This window comes from Oryza glaberrima, chromosome 12 (genome assembly GCF_000147395.1).
Source record: "Oryza glaberrima chromosome 12, OglaRS2, whole genome shotgun sequence".
Classification (NCBI taxonomy): Eukaryota; Viridiplantae; Streptophyta; class Magnoliopsida; order Poales; family Poaceae; genus Oryza; species Oryza glaberrima.
The window spans coordinates 371,323-393,513 of record NC_068337.1 but is presented as its reverse complement, the minus strand read 5'-3'; the positions used below and the strand labels follow the sequence as shown (position 1 = coordinate 393,513).

The following is a 22,191-nucleotide window of genomic DNA, read 5'->3' as shown; positions in this document are numbered from 1 at the left end:
ACCGATTGGAGGAACCAACGATCCACATAAGCACGAAAAGTTCTCTATCTGAATTTGGTATCTGCTCCCTGGTGAGCTTCATGACATGACCAGTTCGGCAATTGATTTCCTATCTTTACAGCATTTGCTTTATGTACAATGTATAGTACTTACTCACAAAAAATAATTTTTATGCTGCACAAGCACAACCATCGATAAGTAGCAGTAACTCTCAGTATAGGCAAATTAACTTATCTTCTTCCTTTTCATTTCTGCGCTTATGTTCTTCCCTTTCTCTTTACATGTAATGTAATGATGTAAATGTCAAAAAAGAAAAAAAAATGATGGGGGCCAAGTACTGTGCACTTATACCTACTTAGACACCCACAAGTTAACAAAGAAGAAATTTGGCCAAATTAAGATTACATTATTATACATATATCATTTGTGCATAATGTATGCATACAAGAACTCGTTCCAAACATCAGGAACTCCAGGGAGGCACCAATGCGTGCAGTCTGCGTAGATGCTCGGGTTTGCAATCTGCTCTTTCGTCAGAGGAACGTACTGTCTCCTGAATATCGTTGGATGGGCGTCCTTGCGGTACTCAGAAAGCTGGGTAATGTTCAGTATCTGAACATGTATGCCCTTTGGTTCCAGTGTTCCAAATATCTCCTTCGCCTTGTCCATCATGCCGTAGTCTGTGGTTGCACTCCTATAATCTTCTATCTGAATTGGTTCTGTTTCGTTTAGACACTTGTTGTTGTCATCTCCTCCCCAGTTGCTAGCCCTGGAAAACATCCATTTTTGTTCCAGCATTTTCTTGTCAGAATGCACATGATTGTCATTTTCAGTGTAGATTAATTGCCATTTTCAGTGTCATGAGAAACACCCAGGGATCTTCCGGCTAGCTCCACAAGGTGGTGGGCCTGGAGCTAGCCGGCATGGGTTCGAAGTCTCATCCCTTCTAATTATTTGATATTAGGTCTTTCCCTAATATTTGTGTTTTTTTTTTCATTTTCAGTGTCAAAAATATAAGCAAGCTTTGAACTTGAGTAGAGCTGATGAATTTTATTGGTTTTCAGAATGTTTCGCAGTTGAGAAATGATGCAAGAGTTGTACGTTCTCTCACCAGGAATGGGCAGGTGATGAGCCTGCAAAGAAGATTCTAGTCTTGTTCTTGTTGATATTGGCTCCAAGATATTCAGTTAGTTTCTTGAGAGCTATCTCATAACCATCAACCATTTGCACCTCATCTAACTTTGCATCCCCGTCCTCAAATGAACCATACCTACATTTTTGCATAATGACTTACTGATCATACCTCCAAATCAGAGTTTGTTGCATTGGAAAGAGAAAAAAAGGAAACTTTTTTTGACTGAAAAAGTAGTAAAACTTTCTGATGCCTCCAAACCCCACTTTGTTGCATTGGAATAAGAAAAAAGAGCAACCTTTTTTTTCTGACCAGGAAAGAAAGAGGAGTAAAAATTAAGTACTTACATGACTTTCATCATCATACCATCCCTCTGCTTCCTCCACCAAAGGTAGGAGTTGAAGACGATGAAATCAGCGTCCTTCCAGACATTGGCGTGTTTCTCAATCCTGTCTGCCCTTATGATCCGGTACTCCACTCTGTGAATTATGGGGTTGTCGCTGTTTGATTCCAATAGCAGTGGTGACCAGTAGAAATCTATTGTCGCATTGTACTCCTGGAGCAAACAGAAGAAATGTTCAGATCAGAGAATACAGAGTACTGTTTCTGATTTCTGAATTCAGAAGCATGTTGGGATGAAGAGATTAGTGAGACATACAAATGCTTTGAAGGAGATAAGGGAGCCGTTGTAAACGCGCATCTTGCGGCCATCAGGGATGAAGTGCTCCACCATGCACACCATCGACACCCATTGATTTCTGTTTACTGAATCGCCCACAAAAACCAGTCTCTTGTTCCTAAGCTTTTCAAGAAACTTTGTGGCATTGAATCTGTTTTGACAGGGTAAAGATTGCGACACCATATATCAGAAAAAAAAAACAATTAATCCATAGTAAGCATTAGTGAATAGTGATTGGTTTGTGTTTCATAACGGATCTTTCACTGTTAATAGTTTAGTCCTGAGAACTAACAATTTTTTTAAGAATAACTCAAAAGTAATCAATAGTTTGTCTGTACGTTTTCTAGTTGGCCATTGGATTACAGAAGCAACCATATTATAAATTTAGCAATCTGGACACATTATAAATGACGTTTTTTTTTTCTTTCCACTAGGTACCTTGTACTATTTTAATTGGGTATTAATTAGGGGAGGAACATATTAACTGACTCTTTGGATCAAAGGAATTGAGAAACACAGGAAAACACAAGAATAAGAAAAGCACAGAAATTGAAGTGACGTGTCAATGTAATCATAAGGAATATGAAAAATATAGGAATTACTCAATTGTGTTTTTTGGATGCTTCATAACAGTACAGGAATTTGAAGAGAGGATGCCACAAAGGAAATTATCAAGAGTACAGGAATTTGAAGAGAGGATGACACAAAGGAAATTATCAAGAGCTTGGACTTCATGTTATATTTCCTCAAAACTTCCAATGGATTTGACCATTATATAGGAATTTAAAAGGTCCATTCTTATGAGTGCGACACCATATCAGAAGAAAAAAAAAAGAACTTCTGAAGTTCTTTATCAAGTAAGCATTGGCGATTGGTTCTCTCATAACTGATCTTTCACAAACTGTATCTTTTGTTATCTAAAAAAACAACCGATCTTTTGCTGTCCAATAATTTATTCCCCAAAACTAACCGTTGTTTAAAGAACTCAAAACCAACCAATTTTTCTCTGTATGTTTTCCAGTTGGCACCTAGGACTCTGGGTTACAAGAGCAATCTGAAAAAAAAAATAAAGTTGATTTTTTTTTCCTGCAGGACTAGGAGAGAACATTTTCCCCTGCTTTCACAAAACTAAAAACGTTTTTGTTACCATGAGTAGGTCAAGTTGGAAGTTTGGTAAGAAACACTGAGACAGCTAGTACGAACGGAGTGTAGTACTAAGTAGTAGTGCAGTTTCAGATCCTTGCAGCAGTAGTGAGTGTACGTAGTGTCAAAATTGATGTGGATTAGAATGGAGATGAGTTGTGTTGATACCTTGGAAGGTTGCAACCGTGAGGCTGCCATCTCCAGTGCTGGTACTTGGTGTCATTCCGTCCATACTTGTCGCAGGCCACCTCGTCGAAGATGAAGGAGCACTTCAAGCCGGAGTAGAGTGGCCGCGACGCGTTGTCGTACACCCACCGTCCCAACGACCAGTTGCAGTCCTCCTCGCCGTCGAAGCCGCCGTCGCCGCTGTCCGTGGCCACGTCCTGCAGCTCAGATGTCCACTGCACCTGCGCCTCCTGGCTCCTCAACGACGACTGATCTACTACCACTGATTTCTGCTCGCCCACTGCTGCTGATGCCGGCTTCTGCTTGAGCAGAACTTCTTGGTGCTGATGCTGCTCGACGGCGAGCTGCGCCTGAGCATCCTGGCCGCGGTCGAAGAGGAGGGAGACGGAGCTGACGACGATGAAGAAGGCGACGAGGGAGGTGAGGATGGTCCTGAGCCCCAGCGGGGACTGCAGCACCGTCATCTTGTTGGTGGCAGTCGCCTGTGGCTTGTGGCAGCCGGCCTCACCTGCTGCTGGTGGCGACTTCATTATCAACTTCTCCTCCTTAACTCCGCTTCTCTTGTGAACCTCTCTCAGATGGGAGAAGAGAGCACTCCACATGGCAATTGGCTTTGGCTAGCTAGCTAAATGGCCTGAGTCCACTGGCACTTGCACAGGGTGAGTACCTCTCAAGCAACACTGACCCTTGGGCTAACCTCCAATGAAGGAGCTTATAAATGGGTTAGAATAGAATTGGAATGGTTGTGTGTTTGTTTGGAATGTGGTGGTGAAACTTATATATTCATCTGAAACATTCATCATCTCAGCACATGCAACAACTCCATCATTATTCATGGCAAAGCATGAGAGCAGGTTAGCCTTTTTAGATAGTACTGAAACTGAAATGGCTCTGCATGTGAATGTTGGTCCCTCTGCTACATGTACTGTGCCCTGAATTTGCGAAATCATCTACAGTAGATCCTCCCTTGCTGCTTAATTATCATGTTCATACTGTGCCTCGTTTGGCTAACGAAAAGCAAACAGGGAAAATTAAAAGGTGATTCGAGGTAGCTAGAGTGCTGGTTTCTGGTGACCGACACACCTCTCTATCTACAAGTCCACCACAGTATCGCACCAAACATGTACCAAAAAGATTATTCCGTGTATCAATTGTAAAAATGATGAGATTCACATGCAACTTAGGCCACGAAAAGTTGATGGTGAGCATTCAGCAAAGAAATCTTTTCCTTATCAAACATGCATGCATTAACGAGATATATATATAATTAAGGTAATCTTTGTCTACTAAGCAAAGAAATGATCATACTTATTTTACATGTGTACATTCTTAGCTACTTTCAGAACATCTGAGTCAGCGATGATGTTGTATATTTTTTTTGGTCCCAGCGTCGATGTGCATGCAACGGCGCCCCTGATCTTTCTGAACAACTACAACTGATGCATGTCGGTCTGTCTTTCTCTCTATAAGACTGGTTTCTGAATAATAAAGTTGTGAATTTTGATCGCAAATGTATAGCAGAAGATGAGTGAAATATATAGTCCACCAGCCAGCATGCGCTTGGATTTACTTAGAAATGGACAATTAATAATGGTCCACACCGTCTTTTATTCGCCTTCCAATCTTTCTTTTCTGGCAAAAGTACGGCCGGGGATCAATAATGGAGTGGATATATAAGACATATTATTTTTTGTTTAATACCATGCATGCAGGTGCCTAGAGGTAAACGGCACATGATAAATCAAAACATTAATCCAGCATCAATTTGGTTTGGCGGTGGATATTCAAATTAATTAATGTCCCTGCTACTCAGTGTTAGTAGACTCCTTTTGAATATCTCTTCTTTCCACATAGCATGAAATGAGTGCGCCTCCAAAGACCAAAAATATAAAGGGTTAGGTGAAAAATTCTGTGGTGAGATTTGCTTTAATTTGTTTGGTATCCTGTCCCAATATATAAGTAGTGTGGGGTCTAATAGGAATGCTTGCCTGCTGAAAAACTTAGAAAAGATATATGCATGTACAGTACGGTCATCCATGGTGCTAATCGGATAGCAATGTTGCCGTTTTCTTTATATATAAAAAAAAACCTGTCTCTGACAGGTATATGATCGTGTACACCAGCTGCATGCTTTGAGCAAAAAATGATGAACATATCTGCAAGTGTGGAGAATGGTACAATTATTACTGCTTGGTGGTACATCAGCTGGTGAGCTAGTGAGCCTTAGAAGGTTAGTAAGATTGAGATCGATGTGCACAGTAGCAGCAGTTGGGATGAATTGTACCTAATGCTTCACATGAATTGAATCGAATGAAATATGGATTGCTTCATGCACAAGTCCAATTAGAGGGCGTTTCAACTTGGAATGTCTGCAGGTCGCTGTGTTCTTGTCATGTAAGGAGTGGTATATATTCCTTTCGATCTGTGCTAGCTGCGAAGGCACGCGTGCATTAGTTGCAAACGACTTTGTATTATTAAATATATGATGCTAGCTACTAACAAATAATAGTAATGAAGCTTTGATTGATTGATTTTGAACCATTAGCTACCTAAAGTGAGTAACCTACAGATCATATGAAATTAATAAAGATTGTTATAGCTAGTTTAATTGCCGACAGAGCACTGTCTATTTTCTCGGTCTGTCCCACTCTTTTGACGACCTCTGCATCCTACTCGATCGATCCATGTACATATATATGATTCCCCAGTCCATGCTATGCATGATTATATAAAGCCTGAATGAACGCATGAACTAGCTAGTCATGATAATCAGGGGCGGAGCTTCAGGGCAAAATCCATGGTTAATAAATTCCTCAGACAATGGACGAGATATCAAAATCTGCTGCAACCGTGATATCAAAGTGGTCCAGTTATATACTATATTATTGGCTGTTAGGATTTATCTATCGGCTGGACGATCGGGCAACATCATCGATCGATCAATCTGTTGACAGTTAATTAGTTAAACCAACAAATTAAATTAACCGGCCTTGTGCGCACAAGAGTACAACGCTGTAATCACAATCACACTCTCTCTGCTAGCTTAGTTTGCTGTTGATTGGTACGGTAGATCAACAAGAGTCTCTTGAAAATAAAGACGACCACAAATTGGGGAGGGCCTACGCCTGCCTTTGCCTGCATGGCTGCATCTGCATTCACCTAACCTATATACCTCCGAGGGGCCATGCTGTCTGGCCCCTTCTTTTCTCCGTCAAGGCGTCAACTAACTAACTCACCAAACCCTCCCCCTTGTCTGACACTGTTTACACACAACTTACTCTAATGAAAATGATATCCTCTTTTTCTTTCCTTCTTTTTTTTAATTTATTAATTAAGGACAAAAACACTGATGACAATTAATCGATCGATCCTTCCTGGGCTAGCTTTCCAGATGGGCCAAACTAGAAAGGAAAGACCAGGTATAATATAATGGCCGTACGTACGTACGTAGATTGATTGCATGCCTTCCAAATCTTCAGTCTGAAGACATAACATTACATGTACAGTAGTAGTACGAACGAATGATTGGGATCAAAACATAAGAAGGGATCCTTTTGAATGGTTATGTATCAAGTATGAAAATAATCCAATGGCTATTATACTTTTCCAGGTGACATGGTTCAATGTATAGTAAGATTTATGTAGCAATAACAATACTAAGTAGGTTATAAATACATATGATATATGGGTTGAGATCAATACATAAGAAGAATGCAAAGACTACTACTCCCTCCGTTTCAAAATGTTTGACACCGTTGACTTTTTAGTATGTGTTTGACCATTCGTCTTATTCAAAAAATTTAAGTAATTATTTATTCTTTTCATATCATTTGATTCATTGTTAAACATACTTTCATATACACATATAGTTTTACATATTTCATAAATTTTTTTAATAAAACGAACGGTCAAACATGTGCTAAAAAGTCAATGGTGTCAAACATTTTGAAACGGAGGGAGTATTTTTTAAGATGATGTGGATTAATGTATGATATGTTTTTGTTCCAACTATATATTATATATGATATATAGATTAGTTGGAGGAGTAAATTATTTTTTTTTTATAATGAAGGCAAACCTGCATTAAATTGGCAGAAGTAAGATCTCAATTCAGCTGGGCTGAAATTAAGAAGAGTTAGCATGCAGCTTCTGGGCTAGCTATACATGAATGCTCGGCCCATGTCGATCTGTGAGTGCATGCTTGCTTTCGTACTGTCCTTGTTCCATTGATTTTTGGGTCAACCAAGACAGCATGCATAAGTTGATCTGTAGCCCACTACTAGCTCTAATTTATCTATAGCCAATCTAAAAGTCAATTTATATGATAGTTGCTTACTAATATATGGTCCCACCTGTCATACACACATTGCGTCTTGGAATCCGTACTGTAGCTGGCTACAGATGATCTGTAGCCCACTGCTCTTCTCTCTTATTTTTTATCTCATTAAAATACTATGTTTATAGCTGGCTAATAGTCTACTATTGTACCAGCTCTAATAAGATATCAAATCAAATATTTATGGGCTGATCAATGATTGATGTTGGTAAAAAGACAAAGGGGAACAGTTGGTTGGCCGGTCATACTCAGAGCAAATCACCCCTAAACTATTAGAGTACTCCTTATATACACTTCATCCGTTCTAAAATATAAGTGTTTTTAAAATAGTGCCAAGTCAAACTTTTAAATTTTAACTATTAATAGTAAAAAATTTAGAAAGATTAATCATGTAAATTTGATCTACTATATATATTTATCATTAAACGAACTATCATAATATGCAACTCTTTTATTTAAAACATTATACTTTCGTAGATATTGTTTGTCAAAGTAGTATCTCGGAGACCGTATCGAGACCCAAAACTACTTATATTTTGGGACGTAAGGAGTATTAAACATTGCTAGCTCTCTAAAATGCATCTTTCACCATCATATTTTTCTCCTAAGTATTTATATAAACTATTCAAAACACAACGATTCACGAGATTTGCGTAATGATTTAAAACACAACGATTTTAGTATTTGCGTATATACTTATGTCTAAGATCCTTAAAAGTTTGAATGCACACATATGTATGTGCAAGATACAGTGTTCATATGTGCAGAAATGTGAGGGTTACAAGCGAATCCTTTGTGTTGTCATGGGTTGATATTAGAGCACCTTGATAATATCATAATCAAGCCAATCATATCATGAGCAAGTCCTTGGTAAAAGGACTTCAATTTACTCCCTTTGTTTCATATTACAAGATATTTTTATTTTTATATAATTTTTTAAGTTTGATTAAATTTATAGAAAAATATAACAATATTTTTACACCAAACGAACATACTATTAAAATGTATTCAAATGTTAGATTAATAGAACTAATTTGATCCGGTAAGAGTGACTACATTTTTCTATAAGATTGATTAATCTTATAGGAGTTTGACTTATAAAAAGAGTCAAAATATTTTATAATATAAAACCAAGGAATGATATCATTACTAACAAAACCAGCAAATTAAGCACTAGCTGGGAATTATTCTTTTAGAAGAAAGAGACAACCTTTGGTTTGACTGTGTTGGTTCCTTGATGACATGAGGCACCCGACTCTTGTTTTATAAGATCGTCCAACTCATATTCTGTGATGCATAGGTATTTAACAACATTGAACCTGGAAAATTAGTATTAGTGAAGTTCATGTAATTAAGGACATGCCACTGTCCAATATACCGTACTCCATATACCTAGCTCAGAAAGGACACATGTCCTGTGTAGAGAACTTAGGAATCTAGTAGTAGTTGAGATCTGAGACTTCCAATATCATTAGCTCTCCTGCACTTAATTGAGTTTGGGGTGGTTTGAGATGCTTAATTCGTGTACACACTATCTGGATCCTACTGTAGTAGAGACCATGTGTCCCACAACACTGAAACTTACCAAGCAAACAACCATATCTCTGAAAGCAAAAGGCATGTCTGAAACTTGTCGTGTCGTGCATGCATGGGAGCTGAATGAATGGTTCATGAAGCCAACGGGTGCTTCGGGAAGCCAATAAGTTTCTGTCTTGCTAATACAGTATTTGATAAAAAAAATGGAGATAATGTATGTGCAAGATACAATATATGTTCATATGTGCAGAAATTAATGTGGGTGGGGGGGTAACAAGCGAATCCTTTGTTTGTCCTAGATTGAGACTTTAGCACCTTGATAATGTCATAACCAAGATAATCATGATCAAGTTTATAAAAACAAGCTGTTAAAAGGACTCCATCTTAATATATCATTACTAAAAAAACAACCAAATTAAGCATAGCTGGAAATTATTCCTTTCTCAAGAAAGAGACAACCTTTGGTTTGTCTGTGTTGGTCCCTTTGATGACACGGGCACTCAACTCTTGTTTTGTAGGATCGATCAACCAACTCATATTCTGATGCGTAGGTATTTTACAACATTGGATTTGACAAATTAGTACTCCAGGTATGATATTGGATTTGGAGTATTAGTGAAGTCCAGGTATGATATAGACCTAGCACAGAAAGGACACATGTCCCGTGTAGAGAACTTAGGAATCTAGTAGGTGAGATCAGGACTTCTAATATCATTAGCTCTCCTGCTACTTAATTGAGTTTGGGGTGGTTTGAGGTGCTTAATTAGTTCGTGTACATACTATCTGGATCCTACTGTACTAGAACTAGAGACCATGTGAAGCCAAATTAATGTGTCCCACATCACTGACCCTTACCAAGCAAACAACCATATCTCCGAAAGCAAAAGGCTTGTCTGAAACTTGTGCATGCATGGGAGCTGAATTGATGGTTCATGAAGCCAACAGGTGTTTCAGAAAGCCAATCAGTTTCTGTCTTGCTAATACAGCATTTGAACAGAAATGGGGATATGAGGTAGGCTAATGAGACCGAATTGTTGTTCTTCATTTTCCCTCTTTCCGGAAATTACATAAGAGAAGACAACAAGCACAAAGATTTACTATAAATCTTTGTGCAACATCAAATCATATCAATCGAAGCATAAAGATTTACTAGAAAGCATCTACTACAATTATGTCCACATGGACTCTTTCTTGAGGAATGCCTCTTGCAGCATCAGCTGGTGATGAGCAGCAGCATTCTCCAGGATGCATTGCTGCTGGTGGTGTTCATCTTGATCTTGGTGCTGCTGTTGCAGCTGCAGCTGCAGGGCGGCGGTCTCGGCGTTGGCGAGGGCGAGCTGCATCTGGAGCTGGGAGACTTGCTGCTGGAGAAAGGAGATGGCGGCGACGCAGCCGTAGACGGGGTCCCTCATCCGGGCGTTGGCCTCGTAGACGAGGCTGCTGACGGCGTCGGGCCTCTGCGGCGGCGGCACATCGAGCAGCATCTTGCTGACGTTGCTGGCGCCGAACACCCGGTGCACCATGGCGAACCGCTGCGCCTCCTCCGCCGGGAAGTAGGGCGCGAACACGCACTCCGACGTGCACCGCCGCCGCAGCAGCTTGCACGACGCGCACGGTGTCCCGCTCCCGCTTCCCGCCATTGCTTGCAGTTGCAACTTGCAAGTGCAGGCCTCTACTGTACTGGGCAGCAAACAGTTGATGCAGAGGAGCAGGCTTCAGGGGGGAGGGTGCACGGGAGCAGAGCTTCTCCTTTTATAGCTCAACAACAGCAACAACTAAGCTGAGTCACGACAAACATAATTAACACTACTAAACAACTAAGAATATTAGGAGTATTAAGTATATAGTGATTCCTCATAACATGCTAATCATGATGTCCTGCTGGAGGCATGGATCACATCCACTCATATAATTGATTACTCATGTATAAGTATGCACAGTAATGGGTTCTCTGACTTGTTTTGTCTCTACTTAGCAGCAAATAAGATTAAGCTATCAAAAGTCTACATACGAGCTAAGCCTTCATTCTTTTCTGAAGTGTGAATTGCAGGCATCGATCACTTTTCAAAGTTCAAAGCAAGCTCAAATTACCACTACCGAAAACCACTTGTTTTTTTGTTTCACTAATCAAATCAACCAACCACATGCACCGTTAACATTCCTCCCCCGCGATCGACAAAAATGAGTTGGACCCTAACTAGCTACGACTACGACGACAGCTGGTAATTAAGTTCGTTCAAACGTACTACTACTACACACTAGTAAATGTGGACTCTAGTGCAGTTTGTTTGACCTTTGGTTACTGAACTGTTAATGTTAGTTCCTGCGCACGTTCTCAGAGTTGACCTTGAGATGCAACACTTGCATGTTAACTTCTGGTTTAATTGCTAGACAGTACTAGTATTCATCACAATCCACGTAAAACAAACAACTGACAGTACCAGCAAAAATATTAATTGTAGCTTCTTCTAAGCTCTAGCAATTGGACATTAGCAACTTTGGACACCTCACCAGATCTCATCACCTCTCCCAGTCATCGTTCTCTTTTTATATATGTCGATCATACCACAGTACTCCCTCCGTTTCACAATATAAGTTATTCTAGCATTTTTCATATTCATATTGATGCTAATGAATATAAACATATATATCTATCTAGATTCATTAGCATCAATATGAATATGGAAAATACTAAAATGACTTACATTATGAAAACGGAGGAAGTAGCTAGATATATAAAAGGAAAATCGTAAATCAAGGATATAGATTAATTAAAACATGAGAAAACGACAGGTAGTATTCCAGTACTCCTGTTTGTCTATTTGTTTATCCCATACGTGCATGTTAGTAGCCAACAGCAGGAGACCAGATGACACGTATAAACGCCGGAAGAGGCTATCCAACAACGACGAGATTAGGACTTTGTCGAGCATAGCAATTTACAACATCCATCAAACCGAGGATGTCTTAAGATAAGCATTATTCATGCATACAGCAGGTTGTGGCTAGAGACAAAGTATACGTCATGCCTGTGTAAATGCGAATGGGACCTCCGGTGGTTGTGGTTTCAGTCTTAGTCAGGTGGTGAGTGACATGTACTACAAACACCCATGCTCCCATGCAATGCATTTCGCAGCTTAATTATGATAGATGCAGAGTCCACAACGACATCCCTTAATCCCTTATATTGTTATTTTTCCCAGATTTTGTTTCCAATGTGGATGACAGAACAAAATCATGTTGGAGCAATGCTAGCAAACAAAAATAACATTGTTCGATCAGTCGACACACAAAAGACACAAAATTCTACCTCTTGCGTTGATTTTGTCTAGCTTGTGTAGACTACATTAGCGGAACGAGGATTCTGCCCTCATTTGCTGCAAAACCCTTTGAAATAGAGTACAATGGATCAGTGTTCTTACAGCCGTATGCGTGCTTGCACATGCCATTGTTGCCAAAACTCAGGCCTGGTTTAGTTCCCAAAATATTTTTCCCAAAAACATCACATCGAATCTTTGGACATATGCATGAAGCATTAAATATAGATAAAAATAAAAACTAATTGCACAGTTTGGATGGAAATCGCGAGACGAATCTTTTGAGCCTAATTAGTCCATGATTAGACATAAGTGTTGCAGTAACCCACATGTGCTAATGACAGCTTAATTAGGCTCAAAAGATTCGTCTCGCGGTTTCCAGGCGAGTTATGAAATTAGTTTTTTTCATTCATGTCCAAAAACCCCTTCTAACATCCGGTCAAACATCCGATGTACACTAAAAATTTTCTTTTTGTGAACTAAACACACCCTAAGTTCACCAAGAATTTCAAGCATAAATATGAATGGTCATCACAATCAGAGAAGGCGGCGCCGACACCCTAAGTTGCCGACAGTGTTTTACCACTAAGCAAGTCAAGGAAAGTATAAACCCGTTGCCAACTCTTCCCTTTTCCAAGGTCAAAATAAACGTACCCCTCACATGCAAGTTCACTAGGCTAACTGGGTGATCACCCACATGACAGGCTAGGCTCTCGTTTATATCTTGTGCCTATGCACCAACCCACCTTATTTTGCAAACTTTTACTAACGCCAGTATTTTCCTTTTTCCTCAATTCCTAGCGAGAGCATATGCAACAGACATGTTCTTTCCTCAACACGATGACTTGTTCCTATGAAGACACTTGCTATTGGATAGGGATCCAAGACACTATCATCTGGACCACTAATTATATTAGCTTCATGTTCTCTGAACAGTAGTTAAGATCTAGTCATACATCCGCATGTGCTCTAGGATCAGCTTCAGTATTCAGATTTTGGTCTATCCATCTATGTCACTGCCAACTGCCACATGTCAAGTACCTGACTTTCCAAGCTAAACATGCTTATTTCTCAATATTTTTCCTTACTATTTTACTACTAAATATAAATGACATGATTCTTCAATGAAACTTAGCTAATTGTTTCCCTAAAAAAAATACCTGAGCTAATTGCATGTCTTATGCTATCATTTGGTGCCGTGCATAATAAACCTGTCCACGAATGAACAACATGAAGTTCTTCACTATATCATCTCAAAAGGTAAATAAAATACTTCAGCACTGGATTTTAATCCTTATGATCCTAATACAGATGCGTAAGCATAGCAAAAATATAGCATATTGTTTAGTACATCACAAGTCATAATATTCAGGAGTATTTAAAAAAGCAGCTTACTTTCCCAGTGAAACAGCAGTAGAAGAGGCAAGTGATACCCTCATTGTCTCAGGATCCCAAATACCCATCCACGACATCAGGATCAAAATTCCCATTGCACGAAAATGTTCACCTAATTGAATGAAAAAACAGAAGCAAACTCATTACGTTGAAGCATATTAAGTATTAATGTACATAGCCACATTGGACAGACTAAAATGCGCAGTGGTATATCAGAATGATATGTAATTAATAATGGGATCGACAATCATTCCAAGTGAATAAACAACATGAATTCCTACGCAATAATGTGATGCAATGTAACTATATCCTGTTTCAATATGATAAATGTATAGTTAAACTTCTGTGCTGAAGTGAGGTGTGCTATTCTACTCAGTGCTCTCATTTCCACCAGTGCTCTGAAAGTAAGCAAGAAAGAGAAGATGTTGTAGTGTTATTTTAAAGGAGTGAGAAGTTGGGCCTGGCTTGGTCATACAGATAATACTAATGAAACTAATTGAAAGTACTCCTTGAAAGTGACAAATGGTAAGAGTTTTACATGGTACAACACATGCACGATGATACTTACCAAAGAAAATGAGAACGAGTCAAAAGTGCACATGCTGCCATGTACCAACACAACCCTCGCATATAAATTCTACATAACCTACATTGCTATCTTACAAAGAGGAAGTTCAAAGTGGTCCTATTCTGTTCCGATCAAAGAACATTAATCATAGCAATCTGATAAGGAGACGTGTACATACGGCAGTATGGATGTATTTAAGGAAGAAAATGAGTGGATAGCAGGATGGAAATATGTTGAGCTAACAAAGAGGTAGTCAGCAAAGAAACCGTAAGAGATTGATAAAATCTATACTGGACATATGTGCAGCTGCAGATGTTCCACTAGTTACCAAAATAATAAACTGAGAAGTTCTCAGTAAACAAATGAGTAAACCCCAAGGCATGAGATTCACCTTTTGTTACATCAACAACAGATTGTGTGAAAGATCATACCACTCTTATCAGCCTATTGGAAGATGTCACACCGATATTGCTTCAAACATCTTACAGATTACTCTCCCGGCTGCAACGTAGTTTCTGTATGTTCCTTGTTTTGATACCTAGCCTAAACATTGAGCTTCCAGGTAGCTTTGTTTTTTTCAAGTGCAAATTACACTTTTCATCAACCCCTAAAGCTTTCCTTTTCATGTATTCAGCTGATTGTGCCTGAACTGTCATAGTACAAGTAGCTGTATTGGAAATTTATTTGAAACAAAAGGAAATAAGCACCGAATTTTGAAAAATCTAATAGAAGATTTAGTGCCTTGACTTGATCTATGTTCAGGGAATGCTACATCAATCCAACAGAATAATGAACACAATATGATAAAAAAAACATAGTCATACCTAATAACCTCGAGTATCTTATAGATGATGTTTAGCAAAATAATTAACCAGATGCCCAGATGTTCCTTCAATTAAAATGAAAATAAAGACATAGTTGTACAGCCTATACTCAGGTTATGCTAATCCTTTTTCTACATAGAAAGATCATGATTTTCCATTGAAATACACTTATCTACTCTAAACATCTTGTTTAATAGTCAATTTAAAGTAAGACTGCAGTTTCCCGAGATGTAGTTTGAGTTTTTATGCCGATTCCATCACTTAACGTAAGAACATAGCAAGGTCTTACAGAAGTCCCCAGAGAGACAATAAAGGAGGCAGTTAGAGCACAAGAGTAGCATCTAAAGTGTTCTTTTAACCAGTCAACGCAGCATGTAATTTACATCATTTTATGGTATCACAAAACTCACCAGAACGCAGTGCGGATAATGACTTGGCCAAGTTTTGGAGTCCACTTATATCATTGATCTTATCTTTCTTCAGAATAGAATTGGTTGAGTCCAAGTATCCTGGGTGGTTGGGATCAATACGCACAAGAGCATTTGCAAAAGCCTAAAAGGTAAATACATATATAAGTAGAAAGAAACATGGCCACATGGTTTTAAACCCTAGAATCAGTGGTTTGCACATAAATAATGTTGAAGCACTATGATGCAGTCATTCAACAAAATGAATTACAGACAGATGATTAGATTGACACATTGGCATGGTTATGACCTAATCATAACTGCTAAAGGAGGCAGACAAAACAATGCCCTCCAGCGTGAGAGTGTTGTTCTACATAGTGATCTATGTTTATTTGTGCTATGTTTGTTCAGACAATACTACCAGTATGAACAGCAGGCAGTTATCAAACATCATCCATCACATTGTTCAGAACATATTTCCAAATGGCGATGCCTTTCCACTTGAAAAGGTCATTAGTCTAAATTCTGGTACAAAAGTAACATGTGACCCAAGGCAACATAGAATTAGTATTAGCTAGGAGGTGTCATCAGTTCTGTTTCAATGCTGACTAATAAAAGAATTAAGTGGAGGTACAGCAGAACTGAAAGGAAAGTACCTTGGAAGCAATGGTGTAAAAACCATTATCAAGAGAGTCCTTTGCAAAAGTTAGCCATTCTTCATTGGATACTTGCAAATGAAGGTCATCGGAGTATTCGGCTTGTCTCAGGAGCAGAGCTTCATATCTCATAGCAAGGCAACTCTAGTGAATGACAGAAATTAGCAGAATTAGTGAAGTAGTGGCAGAAAAAAAAAAGTTGCAACACCGCTAGTTTAGTACGGTACGGTAGCATGTGCAGAATGTGTATTTGCACGAGGAGAATGAATAATTATAAGGGCATCGACATATGATGCGAATTGGATTGAACATACAGAACTGGAGCACCCGATGTGCATCGCAATCGAAACCCAGTTAGGTGTAGAATGAAGAGCAAACAAAACTAGTGGATATGTGCACATGATTAATGGCCCCACAATCCTGGCCACAGGCGCTGAGGCAAGTCATCGGTGAGTGAGGACCTCGACATCTCCGGCGAGGGCGAAGGCGCGCGCGAAGAAGTCGGCCGTGGAGAGGGTGGTACCCAAATCGGGGACGGAGGAGAATGCCTGGGCGGCGGCCTTGCGCAGCAGACAGCGGGCGGATGAGCGAGTGTGGAGCAGCGAGGGGACGTCGGCGCCGGCGGAAAGCGCGGCGTCGAGTAGGCGGAGCTCCTGGTCCCCAAACCTGAGCAGCGCGAGGAGAATCAGAATGGAGCGGTTGTAGAAGACTGAAATCCAAGTTGGTGGATCGTAGAGGAAGAAAGGTGTGTGGTTACCTGCGGTGGGAGAGGGCGGAGGCGAAGAGGGAGAGGAGGTGCTCGTCCCCATCCCCGGCGGCGGCGGCGGCGGCGGCCATGGCTTGCCTCCCTCTCTGCTCGACGAAGGCGAAGGCGAAGGCGACGGCGACGGCGACGGCGATTCCCAGAGAATGGATGGAATTGGGTTGGATTTTGTATTTGGGCCTAGGCCCACTAACGAACTCGCTTCCAACGAAGCCCAGCTGAACTTTTGTCCGTTTTCTTTTTTTCTTTAAAATGAAAACGTTAGCTCGTTCTAGAAGTATATACTATATAGAAAAAGAATACGAGCAAAGCAGGAGTCTCGATGAATCAATTTTGTCAAGAGACAAATGCGCTGTTAAAAGGAGAAAAGATGGTTTTGTCACTATAGGAGCCAAGTAAACATATGGTTGCAATGCAAGGAAGAGGGTACCGTCTATATGTGGCTCTGTGCAACACATGAATACTGACGAAGACAGATAATAAGTATGTAAAAAGGTGGAAAAAAAAAGAAGATGATAATTGTGGTGGAGAGAAATAGGGCAATCTGGTCCAGAGCGGGCGTGAGGCCTCCACACGCCTCCAAATGACTTTTTTGTGTAGGATATCGACACCGCATCTCCACAGTCCACACTGTGCACGCCATTCTTATCTTGTCTAGCTTCATCTAGCTCCTCCTCGATATCCCACTTGTCTTCTCTGCTGACCAATCATCAGAGGAAGGAGAGAAATTTGCCAGCATGCATTGCCTCTAGACGTATAAATTTGTGTGGAATTTTGTACAACTCATCGCAATCAACTTGGAAGGAAAGCAATAAACACACAAACTCCACCAAACCAAGTATAAGCTGATGACGAAATTAACAAGACTAACCGATCCATCAGAGACAAACCGGGAAGGAATAGTGGTTAAGCTTGACCGACTCCGGTGCGGCCGGGCCGGGCTCCACATCAACCAACCACAAGCCCAAAATATCCTCTCCAGCCACGAGCCCGCCACGCGCTCCCTCGCCTTCGTCCCATCTCGACCGTCCACGTGTGGCCCATCCGTGAGCTCCACGCGCCTATATCTATCCCTTTCTATCACCTCCACCCCTACCACCGCACAATCTCATCACTCTTCACCCGCCGCGCCGCGAACTCCGGAACCGAACGCCACACGCGCCTTCCTCCCACTTAATCCGCCATGCTTCCTCCTAGGGTTGCCCCCTCCTCTCCGGCCGCCGCCGCCGCCGCCGCGCCTACCTATCTCGCCGCCGCGGCCTCGACCCCTGCTTCCGTCTGGCTGCCTGTGCCGCGTGGAGCCGGAGCCGTGGCAGTGTGCAGGGCCGCCGGGAAAGGGAAGGAGGTGCTCAGCGGCGTGGTCTTCCAGCCATTCGAGGAGCTCAAGGGGGAGCTCTCCCTCGTCCCCCAGGCCAAGGACCAGTCTCTTGCTAGGCAAAAGTTCGTCGACGAGTGCGAGGCCGCCATCAACGAGCAGATCAAGTCTGTTTTCCTCCTCCTCCTCACTCTGCCTTCCATTTTTGAATTTCTATTCCCCTTTCATGTGCGCATTTCTTCTGCTTCTTCTTTTTTAAAATTTAACAAAAATCTCTGTGCCTCCTGGTCATTTTATTTTCTTTGTTAGTGATTGGATTTCGTAAAGGGTTCATTTTTCATCCTATAATAATTTCTGCTCTTGGGATGCGTCTGTTCTACAGTGCTGCAGATTTTCCCAAACATTTTTTTTTACATGGACCAACGGATACAAAATTATTTTAGTCCACAATAATTGATGTAAATAGGAGAAAAGACACTTGTGCTTAGCTAAATTTAGACCCTGTTTAGATGGGACTAAAACCTCTTTAGTCTGATGTTTGGACACTAATTATAAATATTAAACGCGGACTATTAATAAAACCCATTCTATAACCTGGATTAATTCGCGAGACAAATCTATTGAGTCTAATTAATTAATCTATGATTAGCCTATATCATGCTACAGTAAACATGCCCTAATTATGGATTAATTAGGCTTAAAAAAATTTGTCACGTGAATTAGCTCTCATTTATGTAATTAGTTTTATAAGTAGTCTATTTTCAATACTCCAAATTCATCCGATATGAAGTCCCTGTTCCAAACACCCCCTTAGCTTGTCATCCGTAGTTATATTCCGAATTGGAATTCAATCCTAAAAAATAGTTCAATCTTTGCAGTGTGGAGTTCAATGCATCGTACGCGTACCACTCCCTTTTCGCCTACTTTGACCGTGACAACGTTGCTCTCAAGGGATTCGCCAAGTAAGCCATCACCACCCCTCATTAGCCATCACCAAGTAGGAAAATTGTCACCCATGTATCGATAAATTCTGTTCCTTCAGATTCTTCAAAGAATCCAGCGATGAGGAGAGGGATCACGCAGAGAAACTCATGAAGTACCAGGTAACTTTACCTCTGCTTCGTTTGGCACACCAGGAAAACTGTAGGCTGTACCACTATAATCATGCGCCCAAATGCTAAAACTGCCATGTTCTTCTTTGTCAGAACATGCGTGGAGGCAGGGTGCGGCTCCAGTCCATCGTCACACCCTTGACAGAGTTCGACCATCCTGAGAAAGGGGATGCCTTGTATGGTGAGTTGCTTTCAGCTTGTCCTATTATCTCTTATGTTTTTTATTCCATGGTATATGTACTTGTGCTTCTGCTTACGCCTTACTGTGTGCTAGTCTGAGTGTCTGTTAATTATTATCTATGTGAAAATTTAAGTGGTTGGATCCTTAAGGTTGGGAGGAGGCCTTTTTTTGGCAAGAACAGGGGAACTTCCTTGGTGAATGAGCTCATTCGCCATCCAGATTCAGCAAGGATACTTTCCTCTTCAAAAGTTCCATGTTGAATCCTGATGTCAATTACTCTCCGTTTTTTAATGTATGACGCGGTTAACTTTTTGAGATACGTTTAACCATTCGTCTTATTCAAAAAATATATATAATTATTATTTATTTTATTGTGACTTAATTTATCATCAAATGTTCTTTAAGCGTGATTTAAATATTTTTATATTTGCAAAAAAAATTGAATAAGGTTAAACGTTGATTAAAAAGTCAACGGCGTCATACATTAAAAAACGAAGGGAGTAACTTTCAATAAAGGCTACTTTGTTTTGTAAAAGCTTTCTTTTAAACATTTTGGACTGCACAGAAAAGATTCTCTAAATTCTAAACGCTCCTAAAGGAGAAAACGTCATTGTATATTTTCCATCATTTCACCTTATGGCATTTGCTAGTGTCTCCAGAAAGTAGCATGCACTGGCTGTTTGTTGCTGTACATACCTGTACAAACTTTGTGTTCCCCTATGTTTTACCCTCTAGCTTGCTTGTGATTTCAGCTATGGAGTTGGCCTTGGCTCTCGAAAAGCTTGTAAATGAGAAGTTGCACAACCTGCACAGTGTAAGATATTCTCCTGTTATGCAGTTATGCAGTAATGCTGAACATGGATTTAGAATGCGTTGTATAATTCTCAACACTATTTTGAAAAGAAATATATGGTGAAACTTGAAAATGTGTTGCCGTGAATCAACAGGTGGCATCGAGGTGCAATGATCCACAGCTGACCGACTTCGTTGAGAGTGAATTCCTTGAGGAGCAGGTAAAAAACCTTCTGCCCACTTGGGTACTGAACTAGCTCTTGAGATGTTAATATTCAACTGCTATGCTTTAGTGAATTATGTTTTGCTGAAAATATCTGCCTTGCTCTGAAAGGTTGAAGCCATCAAGAAGATCTCTGAGTATGTCGCCCAGCTGAGAAGAGTGGGAAAGGGGCATGGTTAGTGTGTTTTGTCAGAAAATACTTGATTTGATGTACTACCATCTATCTATAGACCTGTGGTTTGACTCATCAGTTGTTGTTTGCTACGTAATTTGTGTTGCAGGGGTGTGGCACTTTGATCAGAAGCTGCTTGAGGAAGAAGCTTGAATGGAGGAGACGGTGTGAAGGGCAGTAGTAGGTTTCGTTTCTTCCATCCATGGGATCATGCAGCTAAAGAAAGAAAATAAGTCGAGTCTGTGTATTCATCAAATTAAGCACGCAGTAGCAATGGAGTGAATGAACCAACCAATTTGGTCATGAACTTCCCCCTGTGTCTAGGTCAGTAGAGCTTCAGAATCATGTGTATGTCGCGCGTCCTCGCAGAAAAGGAACATGGCGCGGCTGGCTGTAGCGATACTTGTGATATTGTGGCTATGCATGGAGTCATGGTGATGGTGTATTTTGGGGAGCATTTACACGTTTGTTGCTAGAGAGATTTTGCTGGCAGCCAATAAGGAACAATATGATAATCCATTATGGTGTTAATGCTTGTTTCATCGTGCTTATGTCATGTTCCTAGTAGTTTATGTTAGTAACTCGAAGCCTGGCAAGTTTTTATGCATATATGTCCCTTTGCTTTGCTGCCTCTGAAAGAACAGACAAAAGAAAAGGAGAGAGAAAAAGAAGAGGATGGGCCCATCAAGAATAATTGGGCCTTAAGTGACAGCTTATGATTGAGTTTGAGCCCACCTTTGCTGGCGTGGTGAGGCTCCACATTATAACACGACTATATCTCTGCTATTATAAAAACTGAAAATGTTTTTATCTGTATTTTAGCACGTTATTTATGTTTGAGTCGGTTTTTAAGTTTTTTTCTTGGAAATGCAGATCCGTGTTTGAGTTGGTTTTTATGTTCGTTCGCTTTTAGAAATGCAGAATGAATCGTATAAGAAATCTCTTTTAAAAAAACTCGTATGGTAACGAACTCCTAATTGCAACTCATGATTTTGTAAAATAAAATATCCAGGCGAATTCCCACGGTGAATTTCACCATAGTTAAACCGTATAACAATAATAAGATTAAAATAGACTATGCAGTTGTAACGCACGTGCATTTTTTTTAGTCTCTAAAACTTGCAAACCGGGTCATGTTAACATATCTCTAATCTTGCAAAACCAGGTCACATTAGATACAACATTGAGGGTGGTTTTGGCTGACGCGACACTAAAAGGGAAAAATAAAAAATAAAACTCACGTGGGATCCACATGTCAGTGAAACAAATATTCTTCCTTATCTCTCTCCCCATCCTTCGGTCTCAGCGATGGCAGAAGTAGTGGAGGCACGGACAATCGGGGGAGTGAGGAGATTGTGACCGACATGCGGCGCGCTCGATAGCGGTGGCACACCTCGTCACCTACAAGCCGGGCGTCGACGCCGCCCACTTGTCTCATGACGGATTGGAAGGGT

The 22,191-nt window shown here is 40.5% G+C and overlaps 4 protein-coding genes across 6 annotated transcripts; 1 reads left to right on the top strand and 3 right to left on the bottom strand.

The window, feature by feature from the left end:
* Positions 1–217: 217 nt before the first annotated feature.
* LOC127757067 (xylan O-acetyltransferase 13) lies at positions 218–3,891 on the bottom strand. The gene is made up of 5 exons (XM_052282490.1): positions 3,123–3,891; positions 1,791–1,962; positions 1,480–1,688; positions 1,112–1,270; positions 218–769 (listed from the first exon to the last, which is right to left on the bottom strand). Exons 1-5 carry the CDS (start codon positions 3,740–3,742, stop codon positions 421–423), a joined length of 1,509 nt encoding a protein of 502 aa, XP_052138450.1. The 5' UTR covers positions 3,743–3,891; the 3' UTR covers positions 218–420.
* Positions 3,892–10,033: 6,142 nt separating this feature from the next.
* Positions 10,034–10,669, bottom strand: LOC127757069 (LOB domain-containing protein 12-like). The gene has a single exon (XM_052282493.1). The coding sequence runs from the start codon at positions 10,650–10,652 to the stop codon at positions 10,182–10,184; it is 471 nt and encodes a 156-aa protein (XP_052138453.1). The 5' UTR covers positions 10,653–10,669; the 3' UTR covers positions 10,034–10,181.
* A 3,055-nt stretch (positions 10,670–13,724) lies between these two features.
* LOC127757068 (protein DOUBLE-STRAND BREAK FORMATION-like) lies at positions 13,725–17,174 on the bottom strand. Of its 3 annotated transcripts, XR_008013345.1 has the most exons (6): positions 16,937–17,162; positions 16,641–16,845; positions 16,180–16,323; positions 15,527–15,668; positions 14,724–14,941; positions 13,725–13,836 (listed from the first exon to the last, which is right to left on the bottom strand). XR_008013345.1 is itself a non-coding variant. In XM_052282491.1 (5 exons), the coding sequence occupies exons 1-5, from the start codon at positions 17,014–17,016 to the stop codon at positions 14,775–14,777; spliced, it is 738 nt and encodes a 245-aa protein (XP_052138451.1). In that variant the 5' UTR covers positions 17,017–17,165. The 3 variants fall into 3 exon arrangements, 2 of the variants coding, with proteins under 2 accessions (XP_052138451.1, XP_052138452.1); XM_052282491.1 differs by lacking the exon at positions 13,725–13,836 and having other exon boundaries at positions 14,775–14,941; positions 16,937–17,165; XM_052282492.1 differs by lacking the exon at positions 13,725–13,836 and having other exon boundaries at positions 14,796–14,936; positions 16,937–17,174.
* Positions 17,175–18,025: 851 nt separating this feature from the next.
* LOC127757984 (ferritin-1, chloroplastic-like) lies at positions 18,026–21,286 on the top strand. Its single transcript, XM_052283580.1, has 8 exons — positions 18,026–18,424; positions 19,136–19,219; positions 19,300–19,360; positions 19,463–19,550; positions 20,303–20,364; positions 20,498–20,563; positions 20,677–20,740; positions 20,847–21,286. Exons 1-8 carry the CDS (start codon positions 18,126–18,128, stop codon positions 20,888–20,890), a joined length of 768 nt encoding a protein of 255 aa, XP_052139540.1. The 5' UTR covers positions 18,026–18,125; the 3' UTR covers positions 20,891–21,286.
* The last annotated feature ends 905 nt before the right edge of the window (positions 21,287–22,191 follow it).